Genomic DNA, 22,167 nt, shown 5'->3' on the forward strand with positions numbered 1-22,167 from the left:
TGGGGTGGTAGTCTTCCCCTCGGCATCAAGGGGGGAGACTTCGCTTCATGGAGGAGAATCATCTCGTGAGGAAGGGGCCCCTCGAACCTCTTTGTTGGGATCCTGTATCCCTCCCAGGAGGGAATCCAAGGACTCCAAGACCGTCCCGAAATCCTCTTCAAGGATTTGCCAGGAACCCACGACTACCCGGGGGAATGTCCACGTTTCACCCCAGGAAGAGATCCCTGGGGCAGGAGACTTAGCTGCCAGCCCGCAGGGAGGAGAACAGCAGGAATCCGAACATGCCTTCTGGCAGGTCCTAAGCCTGATAAGGCAACTTAACAGGCTTATGGATCCAGTCATCGCCCCCCGTGAAGGCAAAGACACGATCCTGGATGAAGTGTTTGACGTTTGGCAGGCCCCGAAGTCCAGTGCGGCTCTGCCCTGGTCTCGGGGTCTGAAGAGTGCCAGAGCTAGGGCCAACGTTCAGCTCGCGCTTCTTGCCTCCTCCAGTCGTTCCACTGCCGGGAACAAGCTCATTCCTCCTCCTCGTCTTCAGCAGAGGAGGTATTTCGAGATTCTGGGTGAGCCCAACCTCGCTCTTCCTCTCCATCACTCTGTGGAGGAGCTGGCGAAGGGAGTTCCCCTTGAGAAGCTCTCTGCCCGGCAGGTGTCGTTCTCGGCGGCAGAGATTCTTAGCCACGAGAAGGTCGCTAAGTGTGCCATGCAGGCCACTTCGTGGCTGGACTTTTGGCTAGGATCTCTGGGCATCCTATTGCGATCGGAGGACTTGTCCAAGGAGACCAATAGGAAGGCCCTGGAGACCTTCTTGCTCTCGGGCACCCGCTCCATCGAGATTTTGGCGCACCAGGTTACCACCCTGTGGGCCAACTCGGTGTTGAAGCGTCGCGATGCTGTGTCCGAGAGATTCCATCCGAAGGTCCCCGCCGTGGATATGCGTAGGCTCCGTCATGCTTCCCTTTTGGGGGAGAACCTGTTTGAGCCTCAAGACATGGAGCGAACGGCTGAGAGGTGGAGGAAATCCAGTACGGACTCCCTCCTCCATAGAGCCCTTACAACTCGGCCCTATAAGCCTCCAGCCCCGCCACAACAGCAGCAACAGCCTCGTAAGGCTCCAAAGCAGACACCGGCAGTTAAGAAGGTGGTGTCTAAGCCCCAGCCCTTTCCAGCCAAGGTCAAGAGGGGCGGTAAGTCCTCCAGGGGAGGCAAGATTCCTAGGGGTGGCGGCCGCGGCCGCAAGCCCTAGGGGTGGCAGTCCCCCTGCGTGTCCACCTGTGGGGGGATGCCTTCAGCGTTGCGTCCGCAGGTGGCAGCAACACGGGGCCGATGCTTGGACGGTCTCAGTGATCGGCCAAGGCTATCGCGTCCCGTTCACAACATCTCAACCTCCCCTGACAGCGAATCCAGTGTCGTTGAGCTCCTATGCCACGGGATCGGCAAAGGGGCTGGCCCTTCAGGCCAAAGTCGAGACCATGCTCGAGAAGGGTGCTCTCCAGGAGGTCGTCGACGGCTCCCCAGGCTTCTTCAGTCGACTCTTTCTTGTAAAGAAGGCTACTGGAGGCTGGAGACCCGTCATCGACCTCTCAGCTCTGAACGGGTTTGTCAAGCAAACCCGGTTCAGCATGGAGACAGCCGACACGGTCAGACTTGCGGTGAGACCACAAGACTTCATGTGCACACTGGGTCTAAAGGACGCGTACTTCCAGATCCCAATCCATCCGTCTTCCAGGAAGTACCTGAGATTTTGCCTAGACGACAAGATCTACCAGTTCAAGGTGCTGTGTTTCGGTCTCTCCACAGCTCCTCAGGTGTTCACCAGAGTGTTCATCCTGATTACATCTTGGGCGCACAGGAACGGCATTCGTCTCCTTCGTTATCTGGACGATTGGCTGATCCTAGCAGACTCGGAGTCGACCCTTCTTCGGCACTGAGAGAGGCTTCTGGATCTTTGCCAGGATCTGGGGATCGTGGTAAACCTCGAGAAGTCCTCTCTGCAGCCGTCCCAACGACTGGTTTATCTAGGCATGCTAATAGACACCAATTTCCACAAAGCCTTTCCATCAGACGACCGGATAGCCAGACTGAGGAGGGTGGCGAAACCCTTCCTCAGGCGAGAAGTGGTTGCGTCTCTTAGGTCACCTATCCTCCCTGGCTCGTCTGGTTCCAAACAGCCGCCTCAGGATGAGATCCCTTCAATGGCGGCTCAAGTTCCGGTGGAATCAAGGATCCGATTCCCTGGACATTCTGATCCCAATGGGGTCTCTGGAACAGACGGACTTGCGGTGGTGGCTGGTCGACGAGAACCTGCGGAAGGGAGTGAGTCTTCTCGTCCTCCCCCCGGAATTGACTCTGTTTTCGGACGCGTCAAAAGAAGGGTGGGGGGGCGCACGTTCTGAACCAAAGGGCCTCAGGCCTTTGGTCAGAATCAGAAAAGTGCCTACACATCAACCTGCTAGAATTGAAGGCCGTCTTTCTGGCTCTTCAGCAGTTCCAACGGTCCCTGGCGGGTCACTCCGTGGTGGTGATGAGCGACAACACCACGGTAGTGGCTTATATCAACAAGCAGGGAGGCACTTTTTTTGCAGCAGCTATCCCATCTTGCAGTAGAGACTCTGAGGTGGACCGAAATCCACTCGATAACACTATCAGCTTGCTTCATTCCTGGCAAGAGGAATGTGCTCGCGGACAGTCTGAGCAGGGCCTCGCAGATAGTGAATACCGAGTGGTCTTTGGATCCTCAGATAGCCAACAAAGTCCTGACTTTGTGGGGTTCCCCGACTGTGGACTTGTTCGCGACAGCTTTGAACTTCAAGCTGCCCCTGTACTGCTCCCCAGTCCCGGACCCCAAGGCACTCTGGCAAGATGCTTTCCAGCAACGGTGGGACAACATCGACGTGTACGCCTTCCCACCGTTCTGTCTGATGAGAAGGGTGCTCATCAGGACCAGACTATCGGTCAACTGTTCGATGACTCTGGTAGCTCCGCTATGGCATCACGCGGAATGGTTTCCGGACCTTCTGCAGCTCCTGACGGAGCTCCCGAGGGAGCTTCCTCCACGACACGAGCTTCTCAGACAACCCCACTCCGGCGTCCCTCACAGGGCCGTAGCCTCGCTTCGGCTTCACGCCTGGAGACTATCCAGCGTCTCCTCGCGAAGAGAGGCTTTTCGCAACAGGTTGCGAAGAGAATGTGTCGGCACCTGCGAAGGTCCTCTGAGGCAGTCTACCAAGCAAAGTGGAGAGTCTTTTGTGGTTGGTGTCGTGGAAGGGGTATCTCTCCACTCGATGCCACTATTCCAGCAATAGCAGAGTTCCTCGTTTATCTGCGGGAAGAAATGCGCCTTTCTGTCTCGGCAGTGAAAGGCTATCGCTCAGCCTAAAGCTTGGCCTTCAGACTGAAGGGCGTGGATATTTCTTCATCCCTAGAACTCTCTTTATTCATACGTAGCTATGAGCTTACCTGCCCCCAGTCGGAAGTGAGACCTCCTCTTTGGAACGTGGTTCGAGTCCTCAGGTCTCTTAAGAGACACCCCTTCGAGCCATTACGCCAGGCCTCCGATCGCCACCTGTCATGGAAGACGGCTTTCCTACTCGCTTTGGCTTCGGCCAAGCGGGTTAGTGAACTTCATGGTCTCTCGTACGACATCGCCCATTCAAGGGGATGGGGGGAGGTAACGTTCAGGTTCGTCCCTGAGTTTGTTGCCAAGACTCAGAATCCTGGAGTGCCGGATCCTCGGTTCGACTCTTTCAGGATCGCGAGTCTCCGTTCTGTAACAAGCGACCCAGATCAGCTGCTACTATGTACAGTGAGGTGTCTGAGGCACTACTTGAAGAGAACGGCTGCAGTCCGTCCTCAAGTGCGAGCTTTGTTTGTGAGCACAGGCAGGACTAAGAGGAGGGTCACCAGGAACACCATCTCAGCTTGGATTCGAAGGGTTATCCACCATGCCCTGAATCCTGACCCTCCTCCATCACGTCGCCCTCGGGCCCACGATGTCGGGTATTGCTACATCCCTGGCCTTCAAGAGAAACTTCTCTGTGACGCAGGTACTTCAAGCTGGGGTCTGGAAGCGTCAAACGACCTTCACAGCCCACTACCTGCAAGACGTGTCCCACAGGAGCCTCGATACGTTTTCTATCGGCCCTGTGGTGGCTGCACAACAGCTGGTCTAACCTCAGGCTCCTTTTTGGACAAGTAGCAGTAGGTTGGGGGCGTTGTTACGCGGTCTTAGTCTGCGTGAATGAAAGAGTATGTCTGATCCTTACTTCTTTCTTCATTCTCCCCTCTCTTGGGGAAGCAGCATCCTGGTCCTCGCATAGCTGACCTCGACCTCTGCAGGTAACCCATGCTTCTTTGTGCTCCTAGTATTAAGCTTAATACTATTAAGCTTAATACCCTGACGAGGTGGTATTGGGAACGTCCTATCCTAGAATTCCTATCTGAAGGTCTCAAGGTCAACTTCATAGGACGAGTCACACTCTCCTCCACACACTGCTTATGTAGGCCACTCGTTCCTAGCGATGCTAGGAACTTGTGAGGTACAGGGGCTCTCTAGTGGTGCTCACTGAGGGATCGAGCCCCCGGGCAAGCCGAAGTCAGTAAGGCTGGAGACTTTCCACCCTTCCTAAGGGGTAAGTCACCCAATGTAAATAGCGTGGTTTGTATTTCGGTTACGGAACAAATGACAAATTCGAAGATAATTTGTATTTTTCCTAACCATACAAACCTTAGCTATTTACACATATGTGCCCGCCATCCCTGACCCCCAAGTCAAGTCCTACCTCTAAGTGAAGTGAAGCAAGTCACCGGTGTGTGTGGGGGTGGGCGGGGGGGGGGGGGGGGGGGGGGTGGGGGGGGGGTAGCAAGCTACCCTTCCCCTACCCCCCGCTAACTAGCGCGGGGGTAATTAACCCTCATTAAAACTATTGGCTCGTCATTTCAGCTGCGCTAAAAGGTAAACCCAATGTAAATAGCTAAGGTTTGTATGGTTAGGAAAAATACAAATTATCTTCGAATTTGTCATTTTAATGTTGTTATTGTTTTTAAAATATATTTTTTTAATTGTTCGTTATTTCTTAGATCATTTATTTATTTCCTTATTTCCTTTCCTCTCTGGGCTATTTTTCCTTGTTGGAGCCCTTGGGCTTATAGCATCTTGATTTTCTAACTAGGGGTGTAGCTTAGCTAGTAGTAATAATAATAATAAAGTTAAAGAGGAATGTACTAGGAGACACGCTCAGTTACCGGTTGCAGGTTGTAGGATTGGAGTAGTCCCTATACCCCTTTGTAGTTGGGAAACTTCTTGCCCCTTTGGGGTTCTCTGTGGATCGACCTGTTAGTCACATGGCTGAAAGGGAAGCGCATTGTGTTTTGCTCCCCTATTCAACTCTTATTGGCTCTCTTTGGAGACACCTTCCATAACTTGGAAGCATAAGCCTTTCCTCCGTTCAGTCTGATCCATCTGCTAGTTAACTGGGTGTTGATAACACCAGGACTCAGGATGACCCTGGTGGCTTCTAGATGGCCACAGGCTGAGTGGTTCCCCGATCTGTTAGCACTATTAGTCAAGGTCCTGAGAGAGTTACCCCAATGTTCCACAGTCCTCTGTCAGCTTCATCTTCAGAGGTACCAACAATCTGTAACTTTACAGCTGGAGGCTATCTAGCATCTCATCTGAGCAAAAGTGTTTATCAAGGCACTGCAAAGATGTCTCAGTACCTACAACGGTCTTCCACAGCTGTCTACCAGGGAAGTGGGTCATCTTCTGCAGTTGGTGTTGTAGAAGGCTACTTCCCTCGGTCGGAGCATTTCCACCACAGATCATTCATGGATTTCCTTGTCTTCCTTCTCCAAGATAAGAGCCTCTCAGTTGTGGCTGTCAAAGGCTACTGCACACCCTTAGGCATGGTCTTTGGACTGGAAGGTATAGACCTCTCTTTCTGGGAGTTGTCTATGCTCATGAGCTTTGAGCAGTCTTGTCCAACCGGGGACCTCGGGCCCCAAAGTGGGGCGTGACCCTCATTCTCAAGGATCTTACACGTGCTCCATTTGAGCCTTTGAGTGTGTCGTCAGACAGAGATCTGACCTTCAGTACTTTTTGCTAGTCTTAGCATCGTCAAAGCGAGTAGGCAAGTTACACTCTCTCCTACGTATTCACCTACACAAGGATGGAAAGAATGCTCCTTTAGCTTTGTGCCAGGCTTTGTGGCCAAAACACAGAACCCTTTAGTGCATGGCCCCTGGTTCGAGACCTTCTTCATCCCCTCTCTACATGAAGTGTTGGAGGGATGTTCGAGAAAAGATACTCTTGTGTCCAGTGAGGGCTTTGTTGTGCTATCTGAAGAGGTCCCAACACCTTAGGTCAGAGTGTCAGCAACTCTTCCTTAGTACTGGCAGAACCAAGAAGGTGGTATCTAGGGACATACACTTTCCAGTTTCATGAGATGATCTGTATAGCACGCCTCAACTGCTGAGAGGGGTGAGACTGTACCTGCTAAGACCAGAGCTTAAGAAGTCAGTGGTATATGCCCCATTCAAGCTTTCAAGAGGAGTATATCAGTCAGTTGGGTGTTGAAAACTAGGGTGTATAAATGCCAGAACACCTTCATTACCTTAAATTTATTTATGGGATTATACTCGCAAGTCCCTTGACATCTTTGTGCTTGTTCCTGTGGTGGCTGCCCAGGTAGTTGTGTAATCAGCCCTGCTCCCACATAGGACTAGACGCTTCTTGTCTATACTGTAGTTTCCAATAAAAAAAGAAAAAACCTTAAAACTAATTTGCGTTCTTCCTTTAAGATTAAACCTTCCTCAACCACCCCTCCCAGTCCTGAGTTGATAATCAGAATTTCCTAACTTTCAGCAGGCGGGGGGATAGGGTGGGATGGGGCTTCTCGCCGGTGCTCACCACCTGTTGTTTACAATTTCAACAGCCGTTCCAGCTTGTTTGAATAGCTATGAAAAATAAAAATTACTTTTAAAACTTTGAAAACTATAGTTGAAACAGTTGAGAAGAACTAAGTTTAAGTTGTACATTGTGGCAAAGTAGAGAAATTTTAGCCATGTGCAATGCTTGAGGAAGTCTTTTAGAAATCTAGTAATCATCCAGATCTCAATTTGTTTTTTTCAATATTAATCTTACCCGATGATCATGTAGCTGTCAACTCCGTTGCCCGACAGAAATCTACGGTCGGGATACGCCAGCGATCGCTATCCAGGTGGGGGTGTACACAACTGCGCCATCTGTGAGTAGGTACTCAAGTACTTCTTGTCAACAAGAACTCAATTTTTCCTCTGTCGTGCCACCGGCAAGACCTACTTGGATACGCTGTTAATTCTGGAGTTGTTGTTCACGATTTGGTGATGTATTCACTCTAGAGTTTAGCCTTCGCTATTCAGGAAGCTTTATCATTAGCTTAGCAAGCTTTTGGAATTAATTTAGATTAATTGTTAACGAACTTTGCTAGATTTTGGAATTCCCCTTTGACTACTTCTACAATTCAAGATGTCTGACCAGTCTCAAGTCCCTAAGTACAGGCAGTGTAGCGTTAGGACTTGTTCTAGGCGTCTTCCGAAGGCCTCCTTAGATCCTCACACCGTTTGTTCCAATTGTAGGGGTAAATCCTGTCAATTGGAAGATCGATGTGAGGAATGCGCTGGGCTTTCGGAATTCGATTTTAACGAATTCCTTAAAAATGCACGTAGGTTAGAGAAGGAGAGAATCAGGAGGAGTTCTTCTCGCTCTGTGGATTTTTCCTCTCCCCATGCCCCTCAACCTTTTCCTTCCCCTGTAGTGGTGACTCCCGACCCTGCTACTAGTGCTCAGCCATCCATGGCGGATATGATGCGTGCCATTCAGGCTCTCGGTGACAGAGTGGAGTCATTGGCTAATGACCGTAATCAGCTTTTGGCAGATGTCAAAGAGCTGAAAGCGAAAAGTGCAGTGGGAAGTGTTAGTGCAAGTGATGTGAAAAGTGTCAGTGTCAGTGTTGCGCATGAGGGTACATCTGTGCGTGCCAGTCGTCCTCCCAGTCCGGGACCTCTTGCAAGCTCCCAAGCCCAGGGGAGAAGCAATGTCGAAGGACCAAAGGGTTCGGCAGGCCTTGATCTGCGCACGGATGTATCCTCAGTGGTTGCGGACGTATCTGTCAGAGATCGTCCCATCCACAAACAGACGAATGAGCCCTACCATTCCTCGTCTGTGGAAGAAGTTTCCAGGAGGAAACGATGGACCAAGGTTTCACGACCGCTCAAGCGTAAGGTCCCTTCCGAGCGAGTCCAACGGCCCAGGTGTAGCCACTGGGTCAGTTCGGACTCGCCGCAGTCTTCCGATGACTGCACACCTCCCAAGAGAGGTAGAGTGGTTCCACAACAGGCTACTGCTCCGTCTGTTGCTGCTCCAACCACGGTAGACCCTAAGTGGTCCATGCTGCAGACTATGCAGTCTCAGCTTGCGGCATTCATGCAGGAGTATCATGCTGAGAAGGTTAACACTGCACCTGTTAACCTACAACCCGCCGAGGTTGTGCGCTCAGCAGATACTGCGGCTGCCTGCTCCCACACTCCACCTGTGAGAGCTCCACCACCGATGCGCAGTCCACCCTGCCAGACGCATGTTCTTGCTGCACCATCCGTTGACATGCGTGAGCTACCGCATCAGCAGTGGGAAGGTGCTGTAGAGCTGCCGGGTTCTGCCTCTATGCGGCATACTCCGCAACCCATGCAGCAAGCTCCGCAGCCCATGCGGCATGCTCCGCATACCACACAGCATGCTCCGCAACCCACTGCAACCCCTCACACGCACCAACACTCTGCTTTTGTTGTTGCCAGCTCGCAGACTGACCAGCAGCGGCATGATGTTGGATCCGCAGCAGCTACGCATGCACCCGTACTGCCGGATTCAGCCGTTCAGCTTTCTGCTCTGCCTTTGCCACTTTCTACTCAGCTTTCGGATGATGGAGTATCAGATGACGAAGCTGCACATTTGGATGAACCGCACTCCGACTTTGAAGGGCCCAAGTCTATGCCTCCCTCCTTAGACTTTCGTAAAGTCCTTGCCTTGTTCAGGGACTTGTATCCAGAGCAGTTTGTGTCTGCAACCCCTCGCTCTCCTCCCTCCGAGTTTGCTCTGGGCATGCAGTCTGCTGCTCCTGCCTTCACCAAGCTTGTTCTCGTACGCTCATCCAAGAGAGCTTTGAGGGTTATGGGAGAGTGGTTGCAGTCCAAGAAGCAACTGGGAAAGACTGCTTTCATCTTTCCGCCTACCAAGCTTGCTTCTAAGTCGAGCGTCTGGTATGCCATGGGAGAGGAACCCGGCTTGGGAGTTCCTGCCTCTGCCCAGGGCGACTTCTCAAGTCTGGTTGACTCTCCCCGCAGGTTGGCTATGAGACGATCGAAGATCTGCTGGTCCTTTTCTGACATGGATCATCTGTTGAAGGGAGTCTTTCGTGCCTTCGAGATCTTCAACTTCCTCGATTGGTGTTTGGGAGCTTTAAGCAGAAAGACTTCCCCTTCGGATAAGGACTCTGCCATGCTGATCATGTCTAGCATGGACAAAGCCATTCGGGATGGGTCTGGTGAGCATGCGGCTTCGTACGTGTCAGGAGTGCTTAAGAAGAGAGAACATCTTTGCTCCTTCTTATCGGCTGGTATCACCCCTTGTCAGAAGTCAGAGTTGTTGTTTGCTCCTCTCTCCAAGTGTCTGTTTCCGGAGGAGCTGATTAAGGGGATGGCTGCCTCGCTTATCCAGAAGGATACCCATGATCTGATGGCTTCTTCCGCACGTAAGGCTAAAACCTTACCTTCCGTGCCTAGACCCTTCCGCCCTGCAGCAGTAGACACTCCTGCAACTAGGTTCATCCCGCCCTTTCGTGGCAGAACCTCCAGCACAGGAGGTACCCGTGCCGACAGTCACCGTGGCAAATCCAAGAAGGGTTCCAAGTCCGCAAAAGGCAAGTTCTGACTGCCTTCCTCTCCAGACAGCAGTGGGAGCCAGACTCAAGACCTTCTGGCAAGCTTGGGAGAGCAGAGGTGCAGACGCTCAGTCTGTGAAGTGGCTAAGGGAGGGATACAGAATTCCGTTCTGCCGCAGTCCCCCACTAGCTACATCTCCCATCAACCTCTCTCCCAACTACAAGGAGAAGGACAAGAGGCTAGCGTTGCAACAAGAGGTGTCGCTCTTGCTACAAAAGGAAGCGGTAGTCATAGTCCGGGACCATCAATCCCCGGGCTTCTACAACCGTCTCTTCCTGGTAGCGAAGAAGACAGGAGGTTGGAGACCGGTGCTGGACGTCAGTGCTCTCAATGCTTTTGTCACCAAGCAGACGTTCACGATGGAGACGACGAAGTCGGTCCTAGCAGCGGTCAGGCAGGAGGACTGGATGGTCTCGTTAGACCTGAAAGACGCGTACTTTCACGTCCCCATCCATCCAGACTCTCAACCTTTCCTAAGGTTCGTCTTTGGAAAGGTTGTGTACCAGTTCCAAGCCCTGTGCTTTGGCCTAAGCACGGCACCTCTTGTGTTTACGAGACTGATGAGGAATATTGCGAAATTCCTTCACTTGGCAGACATCAGAGCCTCCCTCTATTTGGACGACTGGCTTTTAAGAGCTCCAACAAGTCGTCGCTGTCTGGAGAATCTCAGATGGACTATGGATCTGACCAAGGAATTGGGCCTCCTGGTCAATATAGAGAAGTCCCAGCTCGTCCCATCCCAGACCATTGTCTATCTAGGTATGGAGATTCAGAGTCGAGCTTTTCGGGCTTTTCCGTCGGCCCCAAGGATCAATCAAGCCCTAGAATGCATCCAGAGCATGCTGAGAAGGAACCGATGTTCAGTCAGGCAGTGGATGAGTCTAACAGGGACACTTTCATCGCTGGCCCAGTTCATCGAGTTAGGGAGACTCCACCTCCGCCCCCTTCAGTATCATCTAGTTGCTCACTGGAGAAAGGACATGACGCTAGAGGCGGTCTCAGTGCCTGTTTCCGAAGAGATGAGGTTTACGCTAACGTGGTGGAAGAACAGCATTCTTCTCAAGGAAGGTCTACCATTGGCTGTTCAGACCCCCGACCACCGTCTCTTCTCGGACGCATCGGACACGGGCTGGGGTGCGACACTGGACGGACAGGAATGCTCGGGCACATGGAATCAAGAGCAAAGGACACTTCACATCAATTGCAAGGAGTTGTTGGCGGTTCATCTGGCCTTGATAAACTTCAAGTCCCTCCAGCTAAACAAGATGGTGGAGGTGAACTCCGACAACACCACAGCCTTGGCTTACATCTCCAAGCAGGGAGGGACTCATTCGAGGAAGTTGTTCGAGATCGCAAGGGACCTCCTCATTTGGTCAAAAGATCGAAAGCTTTCGCTGGTAACGAGGTTCATTCAGGGCGATATGAATGTCATGGCAGATCGCCTCAGCCGGAAGGGTCAGGTCATCCCCACAGAGTGGACCCTTCACAAGAATGTTTGCAGCAGACTATGGGCCCTGTGGGGTCAGCCCACCATAGATCTATTCGCTACCTCGATGACCAAGAGGCTCCCGATGTATTGTTCTCCGATTCCAGACCCAGCAGCAGTTCACGTGGATGCCTTTCTGCTGGATTGGTCCCATCTCGACCTGTATGCGTTCCCGCCATTCAAGATTGTCAACAGGGTACTTCAGAAGTTCGCCTCTCACAAAGGGACACGGCTGACGTTGGTTGCTCCCCTCTGGCCTGCGAGAGAATGGTTCACCGAGGTACTGCAATGGCTAGTGGACGTTCCCAGGACTCTTCCTCTAAGAGTGGACCTTCTGCGTCAACCTCACGTAAAGAAGGTACACCCAAACCTCCACGCTCTTCGTCTGACTGCCTTCAGACTATCGAAAGACTCTCAAGAGCTAGAGGCTTTTCGAAGGAGGCAGCCAGAGCAATTGCCAGAGCAAGGAGGACATCCACTCTCAGAGTCTATCAGTCTAAATGGGAAGTCTTCCGAAGCTGGTGCAGGGCGAATGCAGTTTCCTCAACCAGTACCACTGTAACCCAGATTGCTGACTTCCTGTTACATCTAAGGAACGTAAGATCCCTATCAGCTCCTACGATCAAGGGTTACAGAAGTATGTTGGAAGCGGTATTCCGCCACAGAGGCTTGGATCTTTCCACCAACAAAGATCTACAGGACCTCCTTAGGTCTTTTGAGACCTCAAAGGAACGTCGGTTGTCCACACCAGGCTGGAATCTAGACGTGGTTTTAAGGTTCCTAATGTCATCAAGATTTGAACCGCTCCAATCAGCCTCTTTTAAGGACCTCACATTAAAAACTCTTTTCCTCGTTTGCTTAGCAACAGCTAAAAGAGTCAGTGAGATCCACGCCTTCAGCAGGAACATAGGTTTTACATCTGAAACGGCTACATGTTCCTTGCAGCTCGGTTTTCTGGCTAAAAACGAGCTTCCTTCCCGTCCTTGGCCTAAGTCGTTCGAGATCCCAAGCCTGTCCAACTTGGTGGGGAACGAAATAGAGAGAGTACTTTGCCCAGTAAGAGCTCTTAGGTACTATTTAAGAAGGTCAAAGCCATTACGAGGACAATCAGAAGCTTTATGGTGTTCTATCAAGAAGCCTACTCTACCGATGTCTAAGAACGCAGTTTCTTACTACATCAGGCTTCTGATTAGAGAGGCACATTCTCATCTGAAGGAAGAAGACCTTGCTTTGCTGAAGGTAAGGACACATGAAGTGAGAGCTGTTGCTACTTCAGTGGCCTTCAAACAGAACCGTTCTCTGCAGAGTGTTATGGATGCAACCTATTGGAGAAGCAAGTCAGTGTTCGCATCATTCTATCTCAAAGATGTCCAGTCTCTTTACGAGAACTGCTACACCCTGGGACCATTCGTAGCAGCGAGTGCAGTAGTAGGTGAGGGCTCAGCCACTACATTCCCATAATCCCATAACATTTTTAATCTTTCTCTTGAATACTTTTTATTGTTGTTTTTTGGGTTGTACGGAAGGCTAAGAAGCCTTCCGCATCCTGGTTGATTTGGCGGGTGGTCAAATTCTTTCTTGAGAAGTGCCTAGGTTAGAGGTTGTGATGAGGTCCTTTAGTATGGGTTGCAGCCCTTTATACTTCAGCACCTAGGAGTCGTTCAGCATCCTAAGAGGACCGCTAGGCTCAGTAAGGAAGACGTACTTAAAAAAGGCAGAGTAATAGTTCAAGTCGACTTCCTTACCAGGTACTTATTTATTTTATGTTTGTTATTTTGAATAACTGATAAAATGAAATACGGGATACTTAGCTTCTTTTGTTAACATGTATGCTGGTCTCCACCCACCACCCTGGGTGTGAATCAGCTACATGATCATCGGGTAAGATTAATATTGAAAAATGTTATTTTCATTAGTAAAATAAATTTTTGAATATACTTACCCGATGATCATGAATTTAAGGACCCTCCCTTCCTCCCCATAGAGAACCAGTGGACCGAGGAGAAAATTGAGTTCTTGTTGACAAGAAGTACTTGAGTACCTACTCACAGATGGCGCTGTTGTGTACACCCCCACCTGGATAGCGATCGCTGGCGTATCCCGACCGTAGATTTCTGTCGGGCAACGGAGTTGACAGCTACATGATCATCGGGTAAGTATATTCAAAAATTTATTTTACTAATGAAAATAACATTTTTATATTTTAACCTGTGTGGACCATTCAATTTCCAACTGTACCATAGAGGCTGTAGATGTATTGACAAATTTCATTCTCAAGGGAACGTTATCTGGTATCTACTCTGGTTTTGAATAAGTATCAGTCAGAACACACATTGATGCCTTTGTTTTCTACGTACTCTTCTAATAATTATTCTTTTGCTGGTACATCAAAGGTTTCCAAGTCTTAGGGCTTTAGCAGAAGGTAATTTTGACTCTCGGGATCTTTCTATTCAAACAGCAGGGAGACTCGCTTATTTAAAAAAAGGTTGAGAACTTTCTCAGCCAGAACCTTGGATTCTGTCTGTATGCAGAGAGGATATTCAAATTCTTTTTCATGCTATTCCCCCATTGTGAAAAGTTCTTGTATCCTTCTTAAGTTACATTAACAATCCAATAAAATCTCAGAGATTGCTCTTGGAAACTCGGAAACTGTTTCTGGTTCGGAATGGCTTGGGAGACTGAAAATTGATTCTAGATATTTTGAGAATAAACAAATTCCTTATTGTGACCAAGTTTTCAATGGGGTCTTCAATATTTGACCTGGTGGAAATTAGTAATGAAGATTGGATATTTTTAATAGATCTAACAGACACATTTTTCCATATTCTCATTTATTAAGAGTCTACGAAGTTTCTTTGTTTTGGCTGCAAGAACTAAGTATTTATCAGTTTACCTGCCTTGGGGTTGGCCTATGCACAGAGTCTCAAGTTTTCAGGAGAATGATGGCTACCAGTATCCAAGTGGTTGCATTTTATAGCTGTAAGGATTCTTTTTCCTTTATGGGTTTTGCCAGTCATGAACTCTTCCAAGGAAAGGATTTTCAGCCTCTTGTGACATCTAGGTACAGTATTATGGTGAACATGCAGAAATTAGTTCTGGTCCTCTTACCTCAGATTTGTTATTTGAGAATGAGGATAGCATTAGTTCATTTATGGTCTTGATGGAGATAAAGGTTCAGTTGTTTTGTAACCTGCAGTCTATTTGAAAAGGACAGATGACTTTGCAACCCATATGTGGATGAGATTACTGGGCACTATGGTTGGAAAAGTTTCTATCCCCAAAACATCTTCAAATGAGGCCAATATTGTACAGATCCTTTTTGGCCATTTGTGGAGCTACTCCTTTCAGCCAAAGAAGGTGTAGATCTCTTATTACCCTGAATGGAAAAATCTCATACATTTCTTGGACAATTTACGAATTCCCTCTTGTTATCAGCGTACATATTTTAATCCCAGATCTCTCCCTGCTCATCGACGCCTCCAGCGTGGGCTAGGGTGTAACTTTGGATGTAATTAATGTTATGGTACCATTAATTACCCAGAGTTGTTAGCAGTATACAAATATTTACTTCAGATAGGACGTCTAGTGATAGGAAAGGTTATTGAATTTTATGATGACATTACTATACATAAGGAAGGAGGGGTTGGAGATCAAAGCCCTTCTGTATACTGTACAGTGTACTTTTTTTATTAAGAATTTGTTTTGCTAGTCCATCCATTGTTGTCCAGAAACTCCTACCAGAGACCTTACTATGTCTACCTACAGTAAACCTTATCAATAGTTTTTTCTTGCCACTAGCACTGAGAAAAGAAATGCCAAGACTGTTGCCTTCAGAGCTAAGATAAGACAAATCAACAGAGAATAGAATTATAGTTCAGAAGTAATAAAACATTTTGTTTTCACTAACTTTGTTACAGTATTCCATGTTTATACAGTATTAAGATGATTTCACTATCCATACAGTTACGAGTATCTGTCCATCTTAGCTAATGTGGTACTTGGCATATGTATATCGAGAAAGACGCATTGAAGTGAGAGTAGATTAGTAAACAAAAAGGAATTAATAAAACACCTGGCAGTAAGGGGATGAAACACTATGGGCTACTGTAAATTCAGAATAGACGTTTTTATGTTGCCAAGCTTATGCTTGAAGTTATAGCATATGAATATTGAGCAAGTGTTAGAATTATTTTTGTTATAAAAATTTTCTTGAAAAAGATTGATACTGTATCAGATATGTGGGACAACATAGAGAGCGAACCAGGTAAATACATTGATAGGGCAACAGGTTAACTACCACATTGGTGACATGATTTGACATGACTGTTTAGTTTATCACAAAACTGGCCTGATTTTAAGCATTAGGCTCTATGAAAAAATTATTCTATTTTCAAAAGATTACTTTATACATTTCAGGTGGCTTCGTGGGATGACACTTGCAGAAGGTCAGAATATAGCTCGGAAACTAAAGGAAACACCTGCAAATATTTTAACTCCGACAAACTTTGCTCAGGTAAGCTTCTGTGTATGATGAATTTTTTATGTTACATGTTAATGTGTCCATGTTTCTAGTATGAGTGTAGAGAATAAATTGCTTATAAAGATGAGATACTGTTTTTCTCCATAGAAGAACAATGAAAAAATATCTAAAGAAAATTGTGAATTATTTTTCCCCTGAGGGAAAATTGAGTAGAAGTAAAGAAGATAGCAGAATTATTACTTGACTAATTATCTCTATTTCTAATCTGCAAGGAACCCCCCCCCCCAAAAAAAAAAAAAAAAAAAAAAAAAAACTATAAAAAATAGAACCATCATTCTATTTGGGATACATACTGTATAAGGCTATATAGGTTAGTCTAAATTAAAGGAAAACTTTAATTTTTAGAAAAGAGCACCTATTGTTATAAAGCCTTTGGTTGCAGTTTTAACTATTTGCTCTCCCTTGAAAAAATTAGTTGGAGGTTTTGCTCATCTGGAAGTCTTTTTCATAAATAATGTTTTGAAAAAGTGCGTTGTTAGAAACAGAGCAAGAATATTCACATTGGAATGTGTGACTACTGAAACTTCTTTTGCTAACATATAGATTTTTAGTTGCTGTAAGTTACTTTAGACTTAGAAGAGACTTTGACTGGACTAAATATCCCTGTGTTCTAAGTTTAGCAAGAGCATTGGTACTTATACAGTGTACCAAACATCCAGAACTTTTCCAAAAAATAATTATGGTACTTTTATGGAATAGAGAACCTATTATTTCATCCAGTTGTAAGATTACTAATAAGTTTCCATGTTGCACAGATTCTTCGGATTTTCTCTGTGTTGCTAATTTTGATTATGTTTTGCCTTAAGAAGGTTAAAAGGAATATTAATATGTATTATGCCTGTGGTGTTTATTGGAATCTTGTTTCAGGGTTACTAAAGATTATAATTTATTTTTCAGGAAGCTGTGAATTGCTTGGAAGGGTTGGGAGTGGAGGTATCTGTAAGAACTTTTGAGTGGATAAAACAACGCAACATGAATGCATTCCTCTCTGTTACAAGGGGTTCTGGTGAACCTCCTGTTTTTCTTGAATTGACCTACAGAGGAACAAATTCTTTAGAAAAGCCCCTGGCTATTGTAGGTATGCATAGTGTAGTCAGTGATTTATTGTTTTTTTATACTTTTTAAATTTTGAACTAATAACATAAATTGATACAGCTGCCCTGCATTATTGACTAATTTATTTTATTCATATGTGAAGCACATCCCTAGGTTATTTTGATGGTTTTGCGGAGTTTAGGGTTGCTAAATACAGTACTATGCAGTTTTAATGTCTACTAGAGATATCAACAGTAACTAATGGGGAGCATGAACAAGGATCTTATTGGTACAATATAATAGTCACATTTTTTATTTAATTTTATGGTGGTATCCTAATTGTGACCTAAAGTTAGTTTTGTCAGAATATAAGCTCAAAAGGGTGCCAAATCCTGTCACGGTATGCCATGCTAAGAATATAATTTCTGGATATTCAGAGATTTTATTGAGATTGTCTTGGTAAATTTGTGAATAAAAATACTTTCAGAATATTTTTATTCTTAAATACTGTAGGTGTTCCCATGATTTATTACTGTACTCTCTACATTGTATAAGAATTTTCCAGAATCATTTAATTTTTAGATGGATGAGATCTTAATTTTTTTTTATTATACAGTCCATTGTCTTTTTTTTTTTTGTAAAGGTAAGGGAGTGACTTTTGATACTGGTGGTATTTCTCTGAAACCATCGGCGAATATGGATAAAATGCGTGCTGACATGGGAGGTGCTGCTTGCACGGTTGGTTCCATATTCATCGCTGCTGCTTTAAGTCTTCCAATTTATATTAAAGGTTAGTTTATTTGTAAATCTTAAGATGATAAAGATTAGCAAATTTCAAAGTCTGCTAACACGAAGAGTTAAGAATATATTATAGGTTAATAGGTATATTCACTTGTGGTTGTCTTTTTTTGTATTTCAGTTTTTATCCTCAATTTTCCAATCTCCAACCATATGGTTCCCAATATTTTTTCTCCAGTTTCTTTTTTTTCCACTAAGCTTGTACTGTGTTAACTTGTTGGATATGCTTTTGTGTAGTGCAGTTTGTTTCCATAACTGGCTCAACATTTACAAAATATTTTAAAGTGTAGAGTTGACTGTTTTTGACTGATAAGAATGTGGATATTTGTTTCAGGTTTCATTCCATTGTGTGAAAATATGCCGGGAAGCATTGCTACCAAGCCTGGTGATGTCGTTGTTGCATCCAATGGAAAATCCATTCAGATTGACAATACAGATGCTGAAGGAAGACTCATCTTAGCTGATGCTTTACATTATGCTTCTCAGTTCAAACCTAGAGCTATGATTGATATGGCAACACTTACAGGTACATGGCTTATTTTTGTTTTCTTGATTTATGTATCATCATATTCCAGATATTTTTAATCTTATGTCTAGTTTGATGCCTCATGAGAATAGGGTGTGTTTTCTCCGTAGGTTTTTTTTCATAAGTTTTTACTATTTAAAAACTGAATGAAAGTGCTTGTATTTTATTTTCAATGTGGAAGCCATGGTGAATATTTGAGTGTTTGCATATTCCTCATTATTATTGAATCACGAGTCAGATTTGTATACTGTACAACCGTGAAGAAAAAACTTGTTTTCATTTAAGTACTTTAACAACCTTTATAGCTTTTTATGTAAGAACGAGAGATTTGTTCATTCCTTTGTGTGTACAAATCTTCTATCCCTTAAAAAAGGTGCGAGCAGGAAGTTCAGTCCAACCACTTGTCACTGAATAGCCACTTTTCTGTTTGGTCACAACATAAAGAGTTGCATCATTGCACTACTATCATGACTGTTGGATCTTTTCTTACATATTTTTGTGATAAGTGCTTGCATTTATGTTTTTCTGAGCACTTTTGCTTATACAGTAATAGGAAGGCTAACGAAAGGTAAGTACAGCGTGTGGTGAAGCGAATTGTATTCCCATAAAGATTAAAAATTCTGAAACATCATATGTTGTGTAGCCTTGTGAAGGGGTGGCTGTGAGCAGCAATCCCCCATGGATGAACTCGTAGCCTAACTTGTCTCGCTTTGTGGTAGTTTCTCTGCCTTAGGATAATGTTTTCCGTATCTGCATGCCCGATAGTGGAAATTATTCATCTGGTTGGGACATCTGGAGCTAACAGTGTTCCCTGGATGGTAATCTGGGGCTAGTGCAGCATCAGTGAGTGTTGCCAATGCTCCCTTTGTGATAAAACCCCCAGCATATTGGTTTGTGTTGCAGTTATGGAAACTCTTGTTGTATCCTCGTCAGATGGGGCACAGCCAATATCAGTCATCCAGACCATGACTACTCTGTTACAGCAAGAAAAATGGTTAGCAAGGGGAAAGAGAGTTGACCCTCTCTCTTCCTCCTCTACTGTTTGTGTTTTATCCTCCAACTTGCTAAAAATATTTGTATGACAGGTACAATGGCAGTAGCATTAGAAGGTGGTGCTGCTGGAGCCTTTACCAATAGTTCACCTCTTTGGCAGCTCATGCATTCTCTGTGTGATGGAGGTTTCTTCCTTGGAAAGACTATGAAGATAAAGTAGTCATGTGGGAAGGCCTTTTGCTAAAAATTCCTTTGGACTTATAGCAATTGCTCTCCACTTTTGGGATGGATTGGAGGTAATGACTCACTAACTGGTACCTATGGGTTCAAACAACTGAGCTTGAGACTGCTATAGTTACCACTGTTGCACTGGGAGCAGGTAGGATATCCTACTCAGACTGAAAATCAGCACTTTATGCCAGGGGGAGGATGGGAGCATATGCGCCCATCTTTATCGTTCCAATCGTGATATGGAGAATTGTTCCTTACCCTGGTGTGTAGCATGCCCCATACAGAACTCGCCCGCTGAAAGGTACCTTTGGGGTCGGTTAGTGATCTTATAGTCATCGCTGGTCCATCAGTAGCAGGTAAGCAGCCCTAATTGCAGCGATCATCAGCACCGTACTGTAAGTCATTAGGGGTATCGTTCATGCTACCCTCATGAAGTCACTGGCAGCAGGGTGAAGGATTGGGTTTAAGGCGATGGACAAACTGTCTCTTCGGCTTTTACTCCTTATGCCTGGCAGTTGATCTTACTAGAATGAGCATGGACCGACAGGAGTCACTTGCCTTTGTTAGATAGGCTCTGTGCATTGCAAGGAACTGGCTATCCTTTGATGTATCTCGCCAATGAATTCTCTGTGGAGTTAGTCAATTCATGGAAAGAGAAGATGACAGAATGGCCTCCAGTCCCGGGCGTAGTGGGTTACCAAGAATCTCCCGGTTTATAAATACAAGAAAAATTGAAAATAGGTAATTGGAATGTTAGAACCATGAGTCAGATTGGGAAGTTACAGCAAGTGGAGAGTGAATTTATGAAATATTTATTGGATATCTTGGCCCTAAGTGAAACATGTTGTAAGGGAATTGGTAAGGAAAATTTAGACCAAGGTAATATATATATATCTACTTAGGAATATCAGATAGAGTTGGAAGAGAAGAGATAGGAATGATGATGACACCAAGAGCAGAAAAGACATTAACTGAGTGGAGAGCTGTAAATAGTAGATTGTTAATAGAAAAGTTCAAATCAAAGTATTGCAATATGCGTATTATAATTTGCTATGCCCCAAGAAATGATTCCCCTGAAGAAAGGAAAGATGAATACTATGAAGAACTGCAGAGGGTAATAGATGAGATCCCTGAAAGAGATATGAAAATTGGGATTGGCGACTTCAATGCTAAAGTTGAAAGAAATAATCTAGAGATAGTGTCGAGTATCTTGGCAAAGTTGCAAATGAAAATGGAGCACATTTCATAAGTTTCTGTTCAGCAAACAATCTTGTCATTGGAGGTACTCTTTTTCAACACTAGAACATCCACAAGTACACATGGACTTCACCATGTGGTATTTACAAAAATCAAATAGATCACATTGCCATTAATAAAGAGAGGAGGAGGACTCTAAGAAATATAAGACGCTATAGAGGTGTCGATATTGGTAGTGATCACCAGCTCCTCAGTGCCACACTGAAATTAAAACTGAAAGCACCCAACAGAAAAATAGATAGAATGCCTAGGTTTGATACAACTAAGCTTTTAGAAGAGCACAGAGAAACATTTGCAATTGAATGTAGGAATCGATTTGCAGTCTTAGAATCGTTAAGAGACGAAGAACAGACAATTAATGAAGAATGGTGTGATATTAAGAACATACTGTATACCAGTCAGCTGGAAGTGAAGTCTAGGGACACGCAGTTACAAGGAGAAAGCCATGGATATCAAATGATACTTGGGATACTATAAAAAGGAGACCAAGACAGAAATTGATTGTTGGAAGTTTTTGAGGAAGTAATGAAAATTACAATGTAGAGCATGCTAAGTATTCCAGTATTGAGTGAGGTCAAAAGAAAAGCCAGAAATGACTGGAGAGAATATTTAAACAGTACAGTAGATGAGGCTGACAAAGCTATGAATTCAGGAAGTGGCTATGGTGTAAGAATTGCTCGTAGAATTATTAATGAAATCTCGACTGCGGCAAAGAAGAAGAAGCATATACCCATCAAAAAGAGAGTTGGTTCGGTTATATAAAAAAAAATGAAGAAGACAACGTTGGATGGAACACTTTAGTGAGGTTATGAATTGGAGATATGAAGGAAATAATTTGATTTATATACCTGGAGCTGATGAAGACCTTGATGTGCCCATGAATGAATTCAGTATGTTTGAGGTCGAAGCTATCCTCAAAATACTGAAGAGATGGAAAGACCCTGGATACGAGGGAATAACTGCCGAGATTATGCTGGCTGAAAAAGAAGTGACTCCCAGACTACTTACAAGATTATTTTGTTAAATGTGGCACAAAGAGGCAAAACCTGATGAATGGGAATTGGGAGTGTTGGTTAAAATAGCAAAACGGAGACCTGACTGATTGTAATAATTACAGAGGCATAATACTTACATCAGTTGTTTTGAAAATATATAGTATGCTTATTCTAAAGAGACTGGAGAGAGATTGATGAAAAGCTGAGAGATGAAAAAGCAGGATTTAGAAAAGGTAGGAGTTCCACTGACCAAATTTTCATTTTGAGACATGTTGTTCAGCAATGCGTAGAATATAGAAATCCCCTTTTGATGGCTTTTTTGGACTATGAAAAA

The 22,167-nt window shown here is 45.3% G+C and overlaps 1 protein-coding gene across 3 annotated transcripts in view; it reads left to right on the top strand.

Annotated features, from left to right (window-relative positions):
* The window catches only part of LOC137660271 (cytosol aminopeptidase-like), a 105,941-nt gene that overhangs the window by 66,560 nt on the left and 17,214 nt on the right, over positions 1-22,167 (top strand). For all 3 annotated transcript variants that reach the window (XM_068395036.1, XM_068395037.1, XM_068395035.1), the window contains exons 5-8: positions 15,875-15,971; positions 16,896-17,076; positions 17,677-17,823; positions 18,166-18,357. In XM_068395036.1, the coding sequence (XP_068251137.1) occupies positions 15,875-15,971; positions 16,896-17,076; positions 17,677-17,823; positions 18,166-18,357 (617 nt within the window). The remainder of the gene's footprint in view (positions 1-15,874; positions 15,972-16,895; positions 17,077-17,676; positions 17,824-18,165; positions 18,358-22,167) is intronic.

The sequence above is a fragment of the Palaemon carinicauda genome, chromosome 20 (assembly GCF_036898095.1).
Source record: "Palaemon carinicauda isolate YSFRI2023 chromosome 20, ASM3689809v2, whole genome shotgun sequence".
NCBI lineage: Eukaryota > Metazoa > Arthropoda > Malacostraca > Decapoda > Palaemonidae > Palaemon > Palaemon carinicauda.